This window comes from Vitis vinifera, chromosome 7 (assembly GCF_030704535.1).
Source record: "Vitis vinifera cultivar Pinot Noir 40024 chromosome 7, ASM3070453v1".
NCBI classification, from domain to species: Eukaryota; Viridiplantae; Streptophyta; class Magnoliopsida; order Vitales; family Vitaceae; genus Vitis; species Vitis vinifera.
In genome coordinates this window covers 21,684,925-21,703,120 of record NC_081811.1, presented here as the reverse complement: position 1 = coordinate 21,703,120, position 18,196 = coordinate 21,684,925, and the positions used below count along the sequence as shown (strand labels likewise).

General features: G+C 33.0%; 1 protein-coding gene across 5 annotated transcripts; it reads left to right on the top strand.

Annotated features, from left to right (window-relative positions):
* The first annotated feature begins 395 nt into the window (after positions 1 to 395).
* On the top strand, positions 396 to 14,932 carry LOC100243509 (uncharacterized). Of its 5 annotated transcripts, XM_059738378.1 has the most exons (8): positions 396 to 1,080; positions 3,069 to 3,158; positions 9,004 to 9,204; positions 9,654 to 9,794; positions 11,544 to 11,652; positions 11,784 to 11,845; positions 14,366 to 14,469; positions 14,643 to 14,932. In XM_059738378.1, exons 3-8 carry the CDS (start codon positions 9,112 to 9,114, stop codon positions 14,749 to 14,751), a joined length of 618 nt encoding a protein of 205 aa, XP_059594361.1. In that variant the 5' UTR covers positions 396 to 1,080; positions 3,069 to 3,158; positions 9,004 to 9,111; the 3' UTR covers positions 14,752 to 14,932. The 5 variants fall into 5 exon arrangements, with proteins under 5 accessions (XP_059594361.1, XP_019073689.1, XP_002265687.3 ...); XM_019218144.2 differs by lacking the exon at positions 3,069 to 3,158 and having other exon boundaries at positions 9,004 to 9,151; XM_002265651.5 differs by lacking the exon at positions 3,069 to 3,158.
* Positions 14,933 to 18,196: the final 3,264 nt, after the last annotated feature.

Sequence of the window (18,196 nt, the reverse complement as noted above, 5' to 3'; positions counted from 1 at the left end):
TTCCTGCTCGGCATTCTTTGGGTTCATTTTTCCATGGCAAATAAAGATTATTATTTTAGGGGTGGAGGGGCTTTCTCAATATACGTGGAGGAAATAAAAAAATCATAGCAAACAAAAGAAAACCTCAAAACATGTTAATGGGAAATTTTCAAACGCAGCATTCTCCGGAAGATTTCATTTGAAGATTCACTTCTTCGATCTTACTACAAAGAAAAAAAACGTGCATACTTCTTCTGTAGTTCTCAAAGCCTATTATTCATTAAACCTAATCTTCTTTGGAGCAGGCCGGCTACTGCCCACCTGCAAAACAAAATGATTAAACATTTATTGTACTAATTTTCAAATCACAAAATTAACTGACATTTGAGAAACCCAAGACCCTGCTCCAACAATCAATTTGTCCTATTCCCCATGTCGTAGCCATACCTTTTAGCTGCCCAAGACACATCTTAGTACAACCCCGATCAAGCCCATCTCCTGCAACATTATACGGAAAACTTGGTTATGGGCTGTTGATCCTTCAAGCTCCAATTTTGGAAAAATCAAGAAATCTGTGCTGATGCCGCAAATATGAGTAATTCCATGCACTTTCCACTGAGACGTGCTTTCATTCCCAAAATGCCATCCCCATTCGTCCAACTCAGCTAGGATTTTCAGCCCCCAATTTTGGGAAAATCAAGAAATCTGTGCTAATGCCGAAAATATGAGCAATTCCATGCACTTTCCACTTAGGTGTGCTTTCATTCCCAAAATGCCATCCCCATTTGTCCAACTCAGCCTCCACATCAGAATACCCAAAAAAAAACCTGAAAAGCCCAAAGAAAAAAAAAAAAAATTTCTCACGTTTTTACACCAACTCTCTCAACGAAACCCAAAACTCCATTTGCTCTTGTCCCTCCCGGAACCCTAACCTCTGCCTCGTCTTTCTCTTCATCTTGAAAACCCAAATCCTTGAAAGCCTAACCTCATTTGTGTAAATATCGTTTCGTGGAGTTCCATTCTTTTCGTTGGGTTAATCAATGTCTTGGTACAGTATGTAATCTGTTACTTTTTTTCAAGAATTTCAGAGGTAGCTTTCAGGTTCGTGAGCCTTCTGTTCTTTGATTTCTTGCAATTGAACTGGTCTCCCTTGTTTATATATATATATATATATATATATATATATATATTGCTTTGAAACTATAGTTTCCTGAACCGGTGTCTCCCTTGTTTATTACTATTATTTTTTTTAATTATAGTTTTTTGAGGAGACATTTTGTGGGTAGGATATAGTTCTTATGTAGGCATTGCCTGCGCTGTGGCAGAGAGCGATTCTACCTAAATGTGTGGCCTTCTCATTTTTCAAAAAGAAAGAAATGGGTGATTGACTAAAAATCAAATTAATGGATGGTTGATGTTGCTTCAAGCATTCAGTTCGTTTTATGTTTCTATAGAATAAATTTGAAATATTTTTGGCATTCTGATTTTGAGGTGTTTCAATTTATTGAGTCGGATGTTGGGGTAATTGGCGATTTTCAATTTATGCTCTCCTGGTAAGAATCAAGTTTTCTACTTTGTTCTCCTACTTGGATAGGCCTTTGTTTTTGCCTTTAGCTGAAGGAAGAAGCCATAATTCTCAAAGGGCAATATTGATCTTATAACATAAAATAGTTTCCCATATAAGCTAAATAAAGCTTCTACGAGAAATTAACATTTTCCCTGATTTCATATTATGTAGCTTTTAACTCCTTTTTAAAAAATTAGTTAAGTTCTTATTCAGTTTAAAAAGAGTTTTTGGCTTCTCAAAGTCCTTTTCAAAGAAGGAATTAGTTTAGTTGTTTCACCGATGGACTTATTTACTAATACAATGATCTAAACATTTATTAGGTCAAATGATTTACCCAATTGTTAGAAAGGTAATTAGAAATCAAAACAAACTGCAAATCATTTTGTTTCCTTCGTTTAGGGAGGGGAAGCAATATATGAATAATTAATATATTATATTTTCTTTTTCCATCTCTGTGATAATATGGATTTATCATCCTTTGGTATCTAATAATTTTGTTCCCATTATGCATTATATTTCATCCATAAAATTAGCAAGTTTTTACGAAGTGCTATTTTCATCGAACTAATCTAAGAGCAGTTGTTTCTCATACTGAAACTACAGTTTTAAATCCTTAAGCTGAGTAATAATCATGGTTTTAAGGATTGTTTTCATTCAGAGTGTGAGGCCTCCTCAGTTTAACTCAATATTGGTGATATGACTATATCAATTAATATCCTTCCAATCCAGTAGGTTAATCCATCTTTTTTGATCCCTTATCATATGCAAAATGAATTTGCATGAGCAATTATTATTGCATTGCAGGCATACCTGATTTAGTAGTTTAGTTTTGTCATAGAATGCAGAGACCAGGTTGAACTGGAAGGATCAAATATGCGGTTGCTTCATGTTTGCCTGCCAGCAATGGTTGTCTGATGCATTTTGATTAAAAATGGTGCTTTACATCCCCATATTCTATTTTTTCTTTTTTCAGATGAACTACCTTTTGTTGGAATCATTTATGAACCGATATCTCAACTTAAATGTCCATGGAGTTGGACATGCTTATTATTATTTGGTTGATGGATGCATTGCTCTGTTTTATTCTGCTGAATTTTTTTACTGTCTTAACCAAGTAGGCATTGGGAAATGTCTTTGGGAAAATAGGTTTAATTTAAGATAGTTTTCATTCATTTTGTTTCATCATCTTTTGTTGATCATCTCTTTTCTGATGTTTCAAGTATCTTAGTTGATTTGGACAAGATTTGTATTATGAAACATCAAATAGTGGTTTACAGCTTATGTTCTATTTGAAGTGCTTGGCTTGAAGTTTGATGGAGTTTTTTTGTCTTTTGAAGAGTTCATATCTAGTTATTTTAGTGATGTGCAGACCCCCCACCCCCCAAAAGTAGGAACCAGATAACCTCATAAGTCCTGATAGTGAAACTTAAACTAATAATATTTTCATCTTGAGGTTAAATTCAGAGATTTTTTCAAGTTCATTACTTTCTTCTTGAAGATTGACTTTCTGGGGGTTATCTAGGATTTAACAAGACACAGCCTGGAGGTTTCTAGAGTTACTAGTGATTGTTGCTCACCTCTCAATCTTCCATTGATAAAACATAACAAAGAGGTATTTTTTCCATTTTATTTTGTCATACTTCCACTTAGATGATCATCGTGGATTCTTTTGGCTAATAAACTGTCAATCTAGACTTCTTTAATCATAGAAGAATGATGAGATTTGGTTCTTTATTTATTTTTATTGCTTTGGCTAAGAAATAAAATTTTCATACAGAGCACTTGTTTAATTTTATCTGTATAATCTTGTTTAGCAAGTGTCTTAGCTTTGAGGAGATTTTGATTCAATATTCAGGGTCTTTTTCTGGCCTGGGTTTTCTATCATTGTAAATGGGCTCCTTTTTTATTTTTAAGATGTCACTTTTCATCAAATGGGTTGTCATACTTTTATTTTTAATTATTTCAATTGGTGTATCAATAATGAATATAGCTATTGAATTATATCATCACAAGAATGTTTAATCGCAGAAGTGACACAAGATATAACTTAGAAATACCACCTAGAAACTCCAAAGTGTAACAACAGATGATCTATTCACTACAATCAATCCACTAAATTTAAAAAGAAGGTACACAATCAAAGGCTTCTACTCCCCAGGGTCTTATACTGCAAGCACCTATACTCTTCTTTCACATCTCCTACAAGTCCCATGCAACACTTACTCAAGCTCTGTGGATCACCTCAAAGACTATCCTGGGGCTTTAGGGACTCAAATCCTTGACCTTTAGATTGTGAGAAGATTTCTTTCAAGTGAGATATTAAGATATGGAGTTCTTTGGACTATAGGGATGGCTAATATCTTGTGCATCATATTTAACTTGATACAACTTATTATTTATACAACAAACCTAGGGCATGGATCCATGACTAGGCGAAGGAGCTAAAAGACTGTTTCCATTTTAAATGCATTACAGGACTATAGATCTGTTTCAATCGAGCCATGGTTCTGAACAGAATTATACCTGATTCAGCATCAAATATCAAATTGTTCATAGGCCTTTTATCCTGAATTTGATTCTTCTCATCCCAAGCAAAAGTTGTCCGATAACTTCACCCACCATTTGAAGCTCGAATTCGAACACAATCCTAAATTTCTTCTTCCTCAGAACTCTTCAAAGATTTTGAATCCTCAACCTTATAAGACTTCTTAGGAATGTACCTAACCGAAACAGAGTCGTAAGCTCTGTTCTTCATACAGCAAAGGGCATTGTTCTTTTTCATCCTAAAAGCGGGAAAAAAAATTGAGAAATTTGATATGAGAAACACCATAAACTAAATTTCAAACAAATTTCAGCAAAAATCTCGTCACAAAATAAAATTTTGCTCGAAGCTATTTGGTTGATGAGAAATCCAGACAGAAGGTTAAAAATATAAAATTTTCCCTTTATTGTTTGAGACACAGGAAAAAGAGAGATCATCCACCTCATCACACCTAAATAAATTTTCCTCTTCGGGAGCCAGTTGAGTAGGATTTTACATTTTTAGATTATTTTTTTCTAAGAAAAAAAAATAATTTTCTTTCATTTTCCTTACTTTTATCGGGATCCAAGCAAAGGGTAAACGAAATCTTCTTACTAGGCAATGGAAAAAGGTCGATACTGAAACTGGAATGAAAATTTGCAGCTGAAATTTCCAAGAAACGTCGACATATTTAGTGTCAATTTTAAAGTCGAAGCAAAAAAACCCAGATGTAAACCCAAGGTAAGGGCTCGTTGATTCAAACGGAGCGTCCTCCACAGTGCGTGGCGAAAACATACAGAACTTTGTTGCATTGCTATTTAGAAAAAGGAAACTTGTGTTTGGAGGAGGTGAAGAAGTTTGGGAGGAGTTATGGTCATCTACTGGAGGTGATGCTGGAGCATGCTCAAATAGAAGAAGGCCCTGCTATTAAGTTGTTCTTTTTATTTTTGGTTTTTTTTTTTTTTTTTTTCTCATGTGGAGGTTGACCTGGCAGAAAAAGGACATATTGTGCATTAAAAAATAGCTCAGCCCAAAGTGCATGAAGCCTATATTATTTTTGGGATTAGAATAGTTATATTAAAAAATCAAAAGTTGGGTTTCCAATCTCATAATATTTTGATATTACTAGCCCCAAACACAAGTTTCCCTAATTTATTTGGCTGCCCAAGACTCACGTACTAGATGGCCTACCCCACTGCTTGTGACCCATTAGCTAACCTATCTAAACTTTCAAAAGCGAACACCCATGCCGCTAACCTTTACGCTGATCATTTGACCTCCATCGTACCCTCTTTTTTCTCCAAACCGAGTACTTCCATCACAGCTGCCACTTTCCTCTCCCAAACCGAACATCATACAGCTCCTTATACCCTCACGGCCATTTGTGAAGGAAGGGTTGTCGGTTTGGAGGTTGTTGATTTCTGGAGGCCATTTTTTAGATCTCTATGAGAGAGTTTGGAAGTGAGAGAGAAAACAGAGAGAAAAGTGAGAGAGAAAACAGAGATTTTGAGAGAAAAACTTTAGCAGAGAAGTGAAGATTGAGAGTTCCGGAAGAAGCTGTCATGCTATAGAATTCCAGGCCGTTAGATTTTCTTGAATACTGCATTTTCTCTTCAGGTTCCAATTTTTCTAAATTCCTCCATGTATTTATGAAAATCAAGCCTATGATGTTTTCATTTTATTGTTCTTATTTTTTGGTTTAGATCGGTTTACTTTAGAGTTTATGATTGCCTTTCGTTCATCCATTGTTGATCTGTATTGGCTTTGGTATTGTTGGGATTTGAGCATGAATTTTCCTGTAGAGCCTGTATTTGGTATCTTGAGCTTTTGTGGACTCCTAAGACATTATTTCTGAACATTTTTATATATATTGACTTGGATTAGACCATTGGGAAGTTTTGATGGTGTTTTGTCTGTTCGTTTTATGATCTGTTGCCTTGGGAACTTTAGGAGATCCTTTTCTTTCTGTAGTCTCTATTCTTCTATGATGAACTTCATTATTTCTTATCTGGTGATTTTTTTTACTAATCAGATGAGATCATTCTGAGGTTTTATTGACTGTATTCCCATTTGTTTGTTTGGATCTATATTGTTTTAATTAGTTTCGAAACATGAAGTTGAATTTTTTGTAGATTCTATTTTTTTTTTTAGTGTATTCTGAATACTCATTTGTAATTTTGAAACATTATTTTTGAGGAATTTTTATTCATCTATCTTGATGTGATAAGTTATGCAGTTTTGAACTATTTCTTTCAGTTTAAGTCATTAAAAGCTGATCCAGGATTGAGAAGTTCTCTTGAAGGTTTATTTTGATATCCTGTAACAGTTTAATTAGATTGTAATTTAGTTTTGTGATTTTCCTTGAATTCTTGTTAATTCCAGGAGGCCTAATGCAGTGAGATTATGATATATATATATTTTATTCCCGTTAATCAAATCATTCTATAAATTTATGTTATGATGATATTTTATGATTTTAAATTAATTGTTAATATGATTAGAAATTTTAATTGCATCCTTGTTGATTGGAATGGATTTATCATTATCTTGGGACATTGGTTTATAATCTGTCTTGTAATTTCTAGTTCAGATCCCACTTGCATGAATTATTTCGACTCAATTGAAAAATTAGTTTTGATTCGACAAATTCATATTTACTTAAATGTAATTGGAAATTCAGATTTTGTAAACATGATTCATTTTTTATTTATTTATTTATATATTTTATTTAACCATAAAACAAAGTCTGTTCTATTTTTTTTATGTGGGTTTCTTGTGATTCATAATCTAGGCTCAGTGAATGTGAATATATTCATCATAATTAGAATATTAGGATTCTTCCTTATTCATACCAAACCAACAAAATTTTATATTCACATTTTCACTGATTTAAGATGATCTAATTAAAGGTGAGAATTGAATGCTTTTTATCATAATGGTTTAGTTTAGGATGATCTAATTAAAGTGAGATTTGAATGCTTTTTTAGGGTTTAGGGGTTTAGGGGGTTAGGGATTAGGGTTTGGGGGTTGGGGGTTGGGGGTTTAGGGTTTTGGGGTTAGGAGTTTGGGGGGTTGGGGCGTTTTGGGGGGTTAGGGGTTAGGGTTTAGGGTTTAGTGTGGATATGAATCCAAGTTCTGTTTTCTCTCCATGTGTGGGTATGGAGGGCACGTGAGGGAGGGTGTTAAGGAGCATGATATGCATATTGAGCTTAAATCTTGCAAGTTTAAGCTTCTAGGAAAATTGGTTGTTAAGGAGCATGATATGCATATTGAGCCTAAATCTTGCAAGTTTAAGCTTTTAGGAAAATTGGTGGTTCAACACCATATATTTTTCCCTTTAGTTTTGTGATTTTCCTTGAATTCTTGTTAATTCCAGGAGGCCTAAGGTAGTGAGATTATAATATTGAGCCTAAATCCTGCAAGTTTAAGCTTTTAGGAAAATTGGTGGTTCAACACCATATATTTTTCCCTTTAGTTTTGTGATTTTCCTTGAATTCTTGTTAATTCCAGGAGGCCTAAGGTAGTGAGATTATAATATATATATTTTATTCCCGTTAATCAAATCATTCTATAAATTTATGTTATGATGATTTTTTATGATTTTAAATTAATTGTTAATATAATTAGAAATTTTAATTGCATCCTTGTTGATTGGAATGGATTTATCATTATCTTGGGACATTGGTTTATAATTTGTTTTGTAATTTCTTGTTCAGATCCCACTTGCATGAATTATTTCAACTCAATTGAAAAATTAGTTTTGATTTGACAAATTCATATTTACTTAAATGTAATTGGAAATTCAGATTTTGTAAACATGATTCATTATTTATTTATATTTTATTTAACCATAAAACAAAGTCTGTTTTATTTTTTTTATGTTGGTTTCTTGTGATTCATAATCTAGGTTCAGTGAATGTGAATATATTCATTATAATTAGAAGATTAGGATTCTTCCTTATTCATACCAAACCAATAAAATTTTATATTCACATTTTCATTGATTTAAGATGATCTAATTAAAGTGAGAATTGAATGCTTTTTATCATAGTGGTTTAGTTTAGGATGATCTAATTAAAGTGAGATTTGAATGCTTTTTTAGGGTTTGGGATTTGGGGTTGGGGGTTTAGGGGTTTGGGGGTTTAGGGGTTGGGTGGGTGGGGGGGGGGGGGCCTTTAGGGTTTTAGGGGGTTAGGGGTTTAGGGGTTAGGGTGGATATGAATCCAAGTTTTGTTGTCTCTTCACGTGCTGGTATGGAGGGCACGTGAGGCAGGGTGTTAAGGAGCATGATATGCATATTGGGCCTAAATCCTGCAAGTTTAAGCTTTTAGGGGTTTGGGGGGGTTTAGGGTTTAGGGTGGATATGAATCCAAGTTCTATTGTCTCTCCAATGTGGGTATGGAGGGCACGTGAGGGAGGGTGTTAAGGAGCATAATATGCATATTGAGCCTAAATCCTACAAGTATAAGCTTTTAGGAAAATTGGTGGTTCAGCACCATATATTTTTCCCTTTCTTGTCAAAGTTGACCCAAGAATTCTATGCCAAGAATCTGGGTAAATTCCACATAGGGCCCTAGCAATCAGATTGCTTAATTGAAAGGATTCTTTTTTATAAGTAGCTTAATTTAAGGGATTTTTTTAACCCTTCCTTTCTATATATATTGTAAATCAGAAAGTAATAAAATATAGAGGAGATTATTTTTTTTCATCAGGACCTAAATTAGAAATAGCAAGAAAAAAGTTGTGATGGTTGAAGACATGGGTCAGTCCAGTCTATTTCAGATAATGAATTGGTTATACTTTGACCACTGTACCTTCAAAGATTGTGTCTAATCACCTGCTAGTCTATTAAAATTAAAATATAGAGGAAGAAATGGAAATTGAACCATTTAAATTGAACATCATCTCATGTTGATTTGTCCTTTTGTGTTTTCAGGATTTGGAAATGATGAGCATGAGAAGAACGAAGTTAGACATCAGAAAATCCTCTTTTTACACTTGAAGGTTAAAGGGAACAGATAATAAACAAGATTACCAAGCAGACATGTTCTCCTTGATTTATGGACTTTGGAAGTATCTCTTCAGTAAGGCAGAGTTTCATGTTCTTATTCTTGGAATTGACAAGGCTGGGAAAACAGTAATATATCATCTTATCTTCTCATGTGGAAACAAAAGTTTCCTATGCATGCTTCTTCATCTTGTGTGGAATGACATAAAGCACAACTTCATCATTAATTACTAAAATCTGGTTGTCTTTCTAAGTGCTGTTTTGGCCCTTGATCAATCACTAGTGGCTTTGGGTTTTAAGTTTTTCATTATTTTATTGTTGTAATATTTTAAATTTTATGTGCAGTATAAGCCCTCTATGTTTGATAAGAAAGGAACAGTATGTATTCTTTACTGTTTGTAGTTTAAAGGAACATTATTCCAATTTGAAGCATAAAAGTTCCAAAAAAACCTTCTTTTACCTGTCTATTTCTGATTCAGCTTTAATATTATTAATACTTTTATTTGTTCATGTTCTTTAAACCATTGCACTTGTATCTGGAAACTTTATTAATACTTACTAACATATATGATTTGTAGACTTTACTTGAGAAGTTGAAGGCCCTATACTCGAACTTGGAAGGCCTCCCTCCTGATCGAATTCTTCCAACTGTGGGACTCAATATTGGTCGTGTTGAATTGTCAAATACAAAACTTGTGTTCTGGGACCTGGGAGGTCAGGTATGTAAGACATCCCAAAACTGACAATCAAGTGGATATTCTCAGAGTTTCTTCGATTACTCCATAAAAGTTCCAACACCATTTTCTTGAACTATAACAGCAGGGTCTCATGCAATCATCTACAATGATAACAGTTTCTGGGTTATATCATTTACTAGGTTTTTCACTTTTGTAATATTTATTGTTAGAATCATAGTTGTTAAAAAACTTACAATACACAATACAATGCAATGATATGATACATTTTTTATGGAAATCAATACGTATTACAATCTGCATCTTATTTTAAAGCATATCTACGATACACATGGATACATGATATGATACGTGATATTACGATACAACAATACATACATCTTTAATTATTTTCTATGATTTTTTAAAAAAGTCAAATTAATTTTTTTTATTGAAAGAATTTATTATATTAATTGTTTAAAATATACTAAAAAATTAAAAGTGGGTCATACAAAGGAGAAATTGGTAATATAACCTTATAAGAAAAGCTACATTATTGTAGTCAAATGTTATATTAGAAGTCAAATAAGTTTATTTTTACAATGAATATCGAAGAATTTTTCATTTGAATGGTTTGAATATTGATAATGAAAATGATGGTGATTAGTAAATAAAAAATTTTACTTAATATATTAGCTTTTTTTATTTCTTTTATTGAAGAAGTTTATTGTTGTGGATTATGTGATGAATCTATATATAAAGTCATATTGTGTTAATTTAAACTTGTCAAAACTTTAACATTCAATGTTTTCATATGATATGATAGAGTTTAACTCTTTAGATCCTACTATCTTCCATAAAATTGGTTATATGTTACTTTATACTTCATACTTTCAGTAGATATACATACATATACATATTTTATTTATTTATTTTTTACTATATAAAAAAACTTACAATACACGATACAGAAAAATAGAAAAATGATATACGATACATTTTATGAATTAACAACTATGGTTAGAATATAATACCATTTTTCCAGCACTGCATTCTTGTACAACATAATAGTGCTTTGGTATTTTACTGTTAATAGCCACTAGAACAAACAGGAGTGGGATTATGAATATCTGTGATATTTACAACTCTTCATACTAGAGTCTTTTCTGACTTTCTCTGCTGGATCCCACCAGGTAGGCAGACTTCCCAAAAATCTTGAGGCAACTGAGTGAATCTCCTTCTTTCTTTGTTACTATCTTAGGATTTATTTATTGTGTTTTATTTTTATTTTTCATTTTTTGTCTTAAGGGCAGATTTGGGAACTGTAAAAACCTGAAATTCCATAAGTAAAACAGGAAACAATTATTTTATTCATGGTAAACTTATTGCTTATGTTGTATAACTGAAAATGAGCTCACATGAAAAGAAGGGATGAAACTTGGGTTTAACTGTATGCTGTTCTATAAATGGTCTCAAAGTTGCATGATAAAATGCATGTAGTACAGCGGTCTTTCTTCCATCCTCTTCAAAAGAAATTTTTTTCTTTTGATCAGCTTAAGTTCTTTTTACTAGAAACTGTTGAAATGTAGTGAGCAATAAGAATTCCAGGGTTCAGCAAGCCTGTATCTGCTAAGATTCTAGGTGTCCGAATGTCTATGATTCAAAACATTGAGCTAAAAAATGAATAAAATGAAATAAAATAAGAACTGTTACAAGTTAGGGTTCCTTTTGAAGTTCTTTCACTGATGCAAGAATTTTTTTATTTTATTTATTTATTTAGTTATTTTTTGTCAGCCCGGTCTTCGTTCAATTTGGGAGAAATATTATGAAGAGGCACATGCTGTGGTATATGTAATTGACGCTTCTTGCCCATCACGTTTTGAAGATTCAAAATCAGCACTGGGTAAGTTATTTGCGGTTATTTTGATTTTGTGGAACACAGTGCTCTTTTAATTACTAATCAATTTTACCATTAGTGTGGAGTTTCAAATTGAAATTACAATGATGCATTTACACCTTCAATTTGATTATCAGAAAAAATTCTCCGGCATGAGGATTTGCAAGGAGCTCCTCTTTTAATATTAGCAAACAAGCAGGTGAAATAAATCTTGACCTTTTTGGATCAAAAGAAAGTTATTATGAATCTTTTTCCCCATACAATTATAAATAATAGTGCATTTGAGCTTCAGTGTGTGATAAGACAAGAATTTTAACCATGTTGAGATTTTATTTTGTAGTGGACCTACCTTCTGTGTGCATGAATCTTGTATGTATGTATGGGTATCCAAGAAGCACCAATAGAAGAGGGAAAAAAAAAAGAGCAACACTTGGACAAAAACAACAAAAACATGAACGACTATCCACAATTTAGGTTATCAATATAATTCTATAAAGAACAATTCTCCTTGCCCAACTGGACTTTAGATCATTCCAAATTTACTTAATAGAGATCTCCTTCTACTTTTGGTTGGGAAGATCTTCCTCATTGAAGATCTTTCAACTTTGCTGGTTGCCACAAGCACCAAAACGAGCAAGGGGGAGCCATGCTCAATACCTTCCTCTGTCTTTTATTTATACCCTTCACCTTCTAGCCTAAGAGGCTCTTCCAAAAAATCTGGGAATGCCAACTGTAGTTCGAGTATTGGGAATAACAGCTCCCACAGCTTTCTAGCTCTAAACCAGTGGATGAGGATGTGATTTACAAAGGCTGCATCTGTTGCTATCATTCATCCTCTCCTTACATAAGGATATCAATAGCTGGGATCTTTCACTGCTTTACCTCCCAAACAAAAAAAACAGGTTTCAAGGGGACACAAGTGGCCTGAATTTTTTTTTTTTATTTTTTACAGGGAAATTGTGTAAATATTTCACATGGAAAAGTTCTCTTCTTCTCCTCTGTTCAAAGTAAATTATCCGTCCTTGATTCTTGCAATCTCACCTTGTGGATGAGCTCCATGTACTGATCCACATCCCCTAATTCCTAATCCTAAGAATGTTTTCTTGACAGAAGGGATGAAGAGTCTTCTCCCTTCCATTGCCACCCTCAAGTTAGCTACTGTTGCATTCTTGGCAGAGGCAAGCTTGAACAGCTGATGAACGCCTCTATCGTATTACACTCACCCACCAGTCGATCCATCTAGAACTTGGTTTTAAATCCATTCCTAGCTAGAATAGAATTTCTAAGGTAGAATTCTTCCCATCCTCTTCTAATTACTTTCTATAACCCATCTGAAAAGCCTTTAACCTCTAGAGTGCCCAATCCCCTTCCACTTCTCCAAAATTGCCATGGATTATCATCCTCAACAGGCTTCATTTGCCTTACAATGCTTTATTAAGAACATCCATCTTTCTGATGCCCAAGCCTCCAGTCCTCTTAATCATTGCTCACTGTCTGCCAGTTCACAATGTGCAGATCTCTCCTTAGAATGATTGTCCCACAAAGTTTTTTGGTATTTTTCTAATGTGCTCCTTACTTTCCTTGTCATCACAAAAAGGACATGAAGTATATGAGAAGGCTTGAGAGAGTACTCCTAATGAGGTTTAATCTTTTTCCCTATTACAGGTACTATTTCTTCTAAGAGGCCAAATCTCGTCTTAGATCTCTCATCAACTGAATCCTACACAGTGGAAGACATTTGAGACACTCCCAAAGGGGGCTCAAGGTAGGTGGAAGGGAGGCTCCTAACCTTACAACCAAATCAAGGAAGCCCATCCATCATCACCAGTATCTACTATCTCAGCTGCTTAATTTTAGCCTCACAAAATAACAGTGTTATCTGAAAACATTAATTGCAAGACATCCACCCCTGCTTCCCATCTACCTTTTACCTTAAAGCCACTTAATAAGCTCCTTGCACTCTTTTAGAAATTAGGCAAACCCAGAGCCTCCATAACTAGAACAAATTGATAAGGGAAGAGAAAGGGTTCCCTTGCCTGAAATGTCTAGAGCTGTGAAAAAATTTCATAAGGGAACCATTTACTGTAACCTACTTTCTCCACCTCAAATATCATAACCCAAAAATCATTTTTTCCATGAGTGATAGGAGGAAGTTTCAGTTTAAATGACTAGGTTTTTTTTATATCCAGCTTGCATACTATAAGCCTAGCCTAGAGCTTCTTTTTCTCAAGTCTACACTCTCATTGGTAATCAGGGCTGCATGTAAGATTGGTCTGCCATTCACAAATGCATTCTGATGCTCTGAAACTGACCTTAACAATCACCTTTTTCAGCCTATTCACCAACACAGTATATGCACATTTATGAATTTGTATTTCTTTCTATTTGCAACATTTGTTTAAATCTGCTATACTCCTGCTAATCTGGTGGCTGATGATATGAAACGTGGCTGCTTTTTTTTCTATTAGGCAGATTGAGAATGAAACAAGGTACTTAAGGAATGGCTTCAAATGCTTTATATGTTAAACATTTTAATCATTTTCATTTCTTTTCTGTCTTCCTTTTCCAAAAACCAGTGTGATACCCTTTTCCCATGCGTCTCCCTTTGTGCTTCAGACCATAGTAGTCACATTATTGTCAATCACTTTAGAGAACCAGATATCATGATACTGTTTTCTTGTACATCTTCCATATTTTGCTTTAAATAATACTATGGCAGGATCTTGGTGATGCTGCATCCTCTGAAGAAATAGCCCGGTATCTAGATCTCAAAAAATTGGATGAAAGGGTTTACATGGTTGAAGCTGTTTCAGCATATGACGGGTCAGTAGACGACTTATGAAATTTCTTCGCCCTGACAAAATGTTTGTGTTTGTTGTTTCTCCTAGTATAATCTTACTAGGTATAGAAAGAAAATATTTGAGATTGAAGTGTTCTTGAAACCGAAATGGAACAAGTGTTTTGAGAGTAACATGAGGATTGTACTTTGATTGCAGGATGGGGATTAAAGAGAGCGTAGACTGGCTGGTTGAGGTTATGGAGAGAAGCAAGAGAACCGAAATGTTGAGAGTTCGAGCAGCTGTGACGAGCCCAGCCACTGCTTAGAAAATAGTATATCAACTCACTTGTGTCTTTCAGTGCTTCTGTAAACTTGTACAGATAACCGGAGGTTGAGCTTTCATCTTGCATGATCAAATTTTTTTCATACATCTTTGGCTAGTGTTGCTCCCTTGTTGGTATTAATTTTATGTGAAATTGCTTTTAAATAAGGGATTTTGGGTGAAAATTTTGAGTCTATATGCATGTCAAAGTCGTCTTTTGATAAGGCGTTTCCACTATTTATTTAAATGGTCTTTTGCAAGACATTTTTAACTTGTATGTTAAAAAATTACCTTTTAAAAAATTAAATTTATATTTCACCGAAGTATTGCAATGGTTTAAGCTATTTTTATTGAATGTTTACAAAATCAGGTCAATCGTGAAGCGGGATGAGATAATGTCTATTATGAGATTACTCTGTTCTCATGTCTTAGATTTTATAGGGTGTATATAAATTATCATAGGTTTCTCTAAATCTATCAAAGTAGAAACATATGGCTATAAAAACCATATTAGGATAAAGATTTAGAGAAAAAGTGCTCATACATGTTATCTGAATGTTCTCATATCAAAATCCATCTGATGAAGAAGCTTAAAGAGTCCGAAGGTCTCGTACACCCAAGATCCTCTGCCCAATGACTCGAACTATAATCTTGGCACTCCAAAGTGTGGCCTTTGGAAGGGAGGAAGCTATAACTTTCTCTTTCTTTGAAAATGGAAGACAACTCTCACCAAAAGGGTTGTGGAAACCCTAAACCCCAAAGGGGTATTTATAGGGTTGGCTATTAGGCTTAAGTGATTTGATTCCATCAAGACTTAGGTTACTCAATTTAACCCAAAATAAACCTTGATTGATTAATTAAACCACATAGGGTCTTCTAATTAATCAAGTAGTCTAATCCAGAGACCTTATTCATTATCCCTTGTACAACTTTATGTAATTACCAAAACGTCCTTATGTATAAGAATGAGCCTATAATTAATCCAACCCTTACAAATTGTGTTATCATGATATATGAGCTCAAAACGGAGACCATTGGGACCCATAGGGGTACTGGTTATCTTATAATCCAATTTTGAAGTTGATTCAATATTCTGCTAAAAAAAATCAATTGTGCTCCAATACCTTATGTAAATAATAAAAAAAATGAGAGTTCGTGACTTACTATCCATTGCATGTAGATTTTCCATAAACTAGTGTTCGTAATTTAACAAAACAGTGTTATCGCTTATCAAGATTACATTTTAAATCCTTAAGTTATTGATCTCTCTTTGTGATCAATTGATATACTCTAACTTCAAGAAGCGTATGTCAAATTTCACTAAAGAAATTACTGTAGTTACATATTTTATGATCACATGTCATTTGGATCACCTAAAGGAATACACTGTCTCAATCCCATGAGATATCATGATACCTTTATTGAGAATTCCTATTGCCACCAGTCTCCATCAATAATGACCTAATCCATAGGGATATATGATCACTTTAAGGTTTCTTCCATAGGTCAAAGTCTTCTATAGATTTTGGCATAGATTCAATATCCTCTTAAGATTAAGAGTTCATGTAGTATAATAGTTTGGTAAATCATGACAATTGATACCCTTGCATCATGATTACCGTAAGTCTTATCCAATATGTATCATATATATTAGTGCATTCACCATGGGAAACTTATGCTGATAGCTAAAATAAGTCATCCATCTAATTAGAAGGTGATGCACTATAATCTCTATTGGATTACCTAAATCCATGAATTGACTATGGACAATTTATCTACTTATAAAGAACCTATAACTTGTATCTTCTGTGCAACTCTTAATGCATCCAAATCATGTACAATATAAGAAATATAGGTTAAATGCTCAAATCAATGTTAATACACTACTGAAAGGATAACAAAGGGACAATTAAGTTTACCTTTATTACATCATGTCTTGCCTTTAGGGTCCAATCCTAACAAAGTTATTTGTGAAGGAATTTTAGTGTTTCTTAACAACTCCCTTATTTGTTTCCCTTACCTAAGGATTGGGAACAATGTTCCTATACATTGACACATCAAAACCTCATTTGATTAATGTTTGAACCCACACACTATACAATTTTAGAACTTGCCCATCTTTGACGTTTACTCTACCAAATCAACTTGTCTTTCTATTCTTGTTCCTACTAAATTACTCGAAACATTATGAACACTTGTTCATATTCATACTATAGGAGTTATTGTCATTTCCACATTTGTACAAGGTATAAGGCACTTGTATTAATCATACGAGGTATTTGAACTAATTGTACAAGGGATGTACAAAACAACCCATTACGAGGGAATTTGAGTATTTCTTAACAATTCACGCTTCCCTACCCAAGGACTAAAAAAAGGTGCTCCCACACATTGACACATCACACCCTTATTCAATTCACATTAGAAATCACACACTAGATAATTATTACCTATCCCATTAATTGTGTACAAAACACATCTGATAGGACTTATTATCATTTTCATAATTATAGAAGATACTTGTACTAATTTTATAAGGAATTTGAACTAACTATAGAATGGGTGTTTTAGATTGTACCCCCTATTATGAATATCCATGGAAGTTGTTTGGATTTCTTATAAACCATAGGAAAAAAAATGTTTACACACTTTCACTCATGTCATATTTATTTTCTTTACATATAAAGCATTTATACTGATTATACAATGCAATTATTTTGATTGTATATGGTCGATACAATTTAAAGTAGTCCAACTTGAAAATTAGTTTCTAGATTGTATTGAAAGAAAAAATTTGACAAAAACAAAAAAATAAAAAAAAATCAAATTAATAAGACAAAAATTATTATTTGGAAATTATTGAACTAATAATTTTATTAAAATTTGAGATTCAACTCCTTTTGTTAAAATATTTTTACTAAAAGAACATAAGCCAAAAATTAGTATTTGGAAATTATTGAAGTAATAATTTTTATTAAATTTTAAGATACAACTCCTTTCATTAATATTACCTTTTTATTTGAAAAATCTAATATAAAAAATTTACTAGAAAAAATTTTGAAAAATGAAAGGATATATTTACATAATAATAGACTTTTAGTTACACCTTTTTAATTTTTATATTTTGATAGTTGGAAAGGTTAAATTTTAGGTTATATATATAATTTAAATTTATTTTTATTTTTCAATTTTATTTTAGTGTTAATAACATAACATTTCATTGTTGGTAATCTTGTTGAAAGTAATTAATGAAACTTTCATTAAAAATTAATATTAATAATAGGATTTTTAAAATGTAATTTTCATATGTTTGAAAGGAAGTACTAACTAGTTTTTTTTTTAGAATTTTTGTACATATTTTAGAATTATCATATAATATATATTCTCATTATACAAAATAAAAAAATAAAAAACACGTTGAAATCATTTTAAAAATAATAATTTCAATA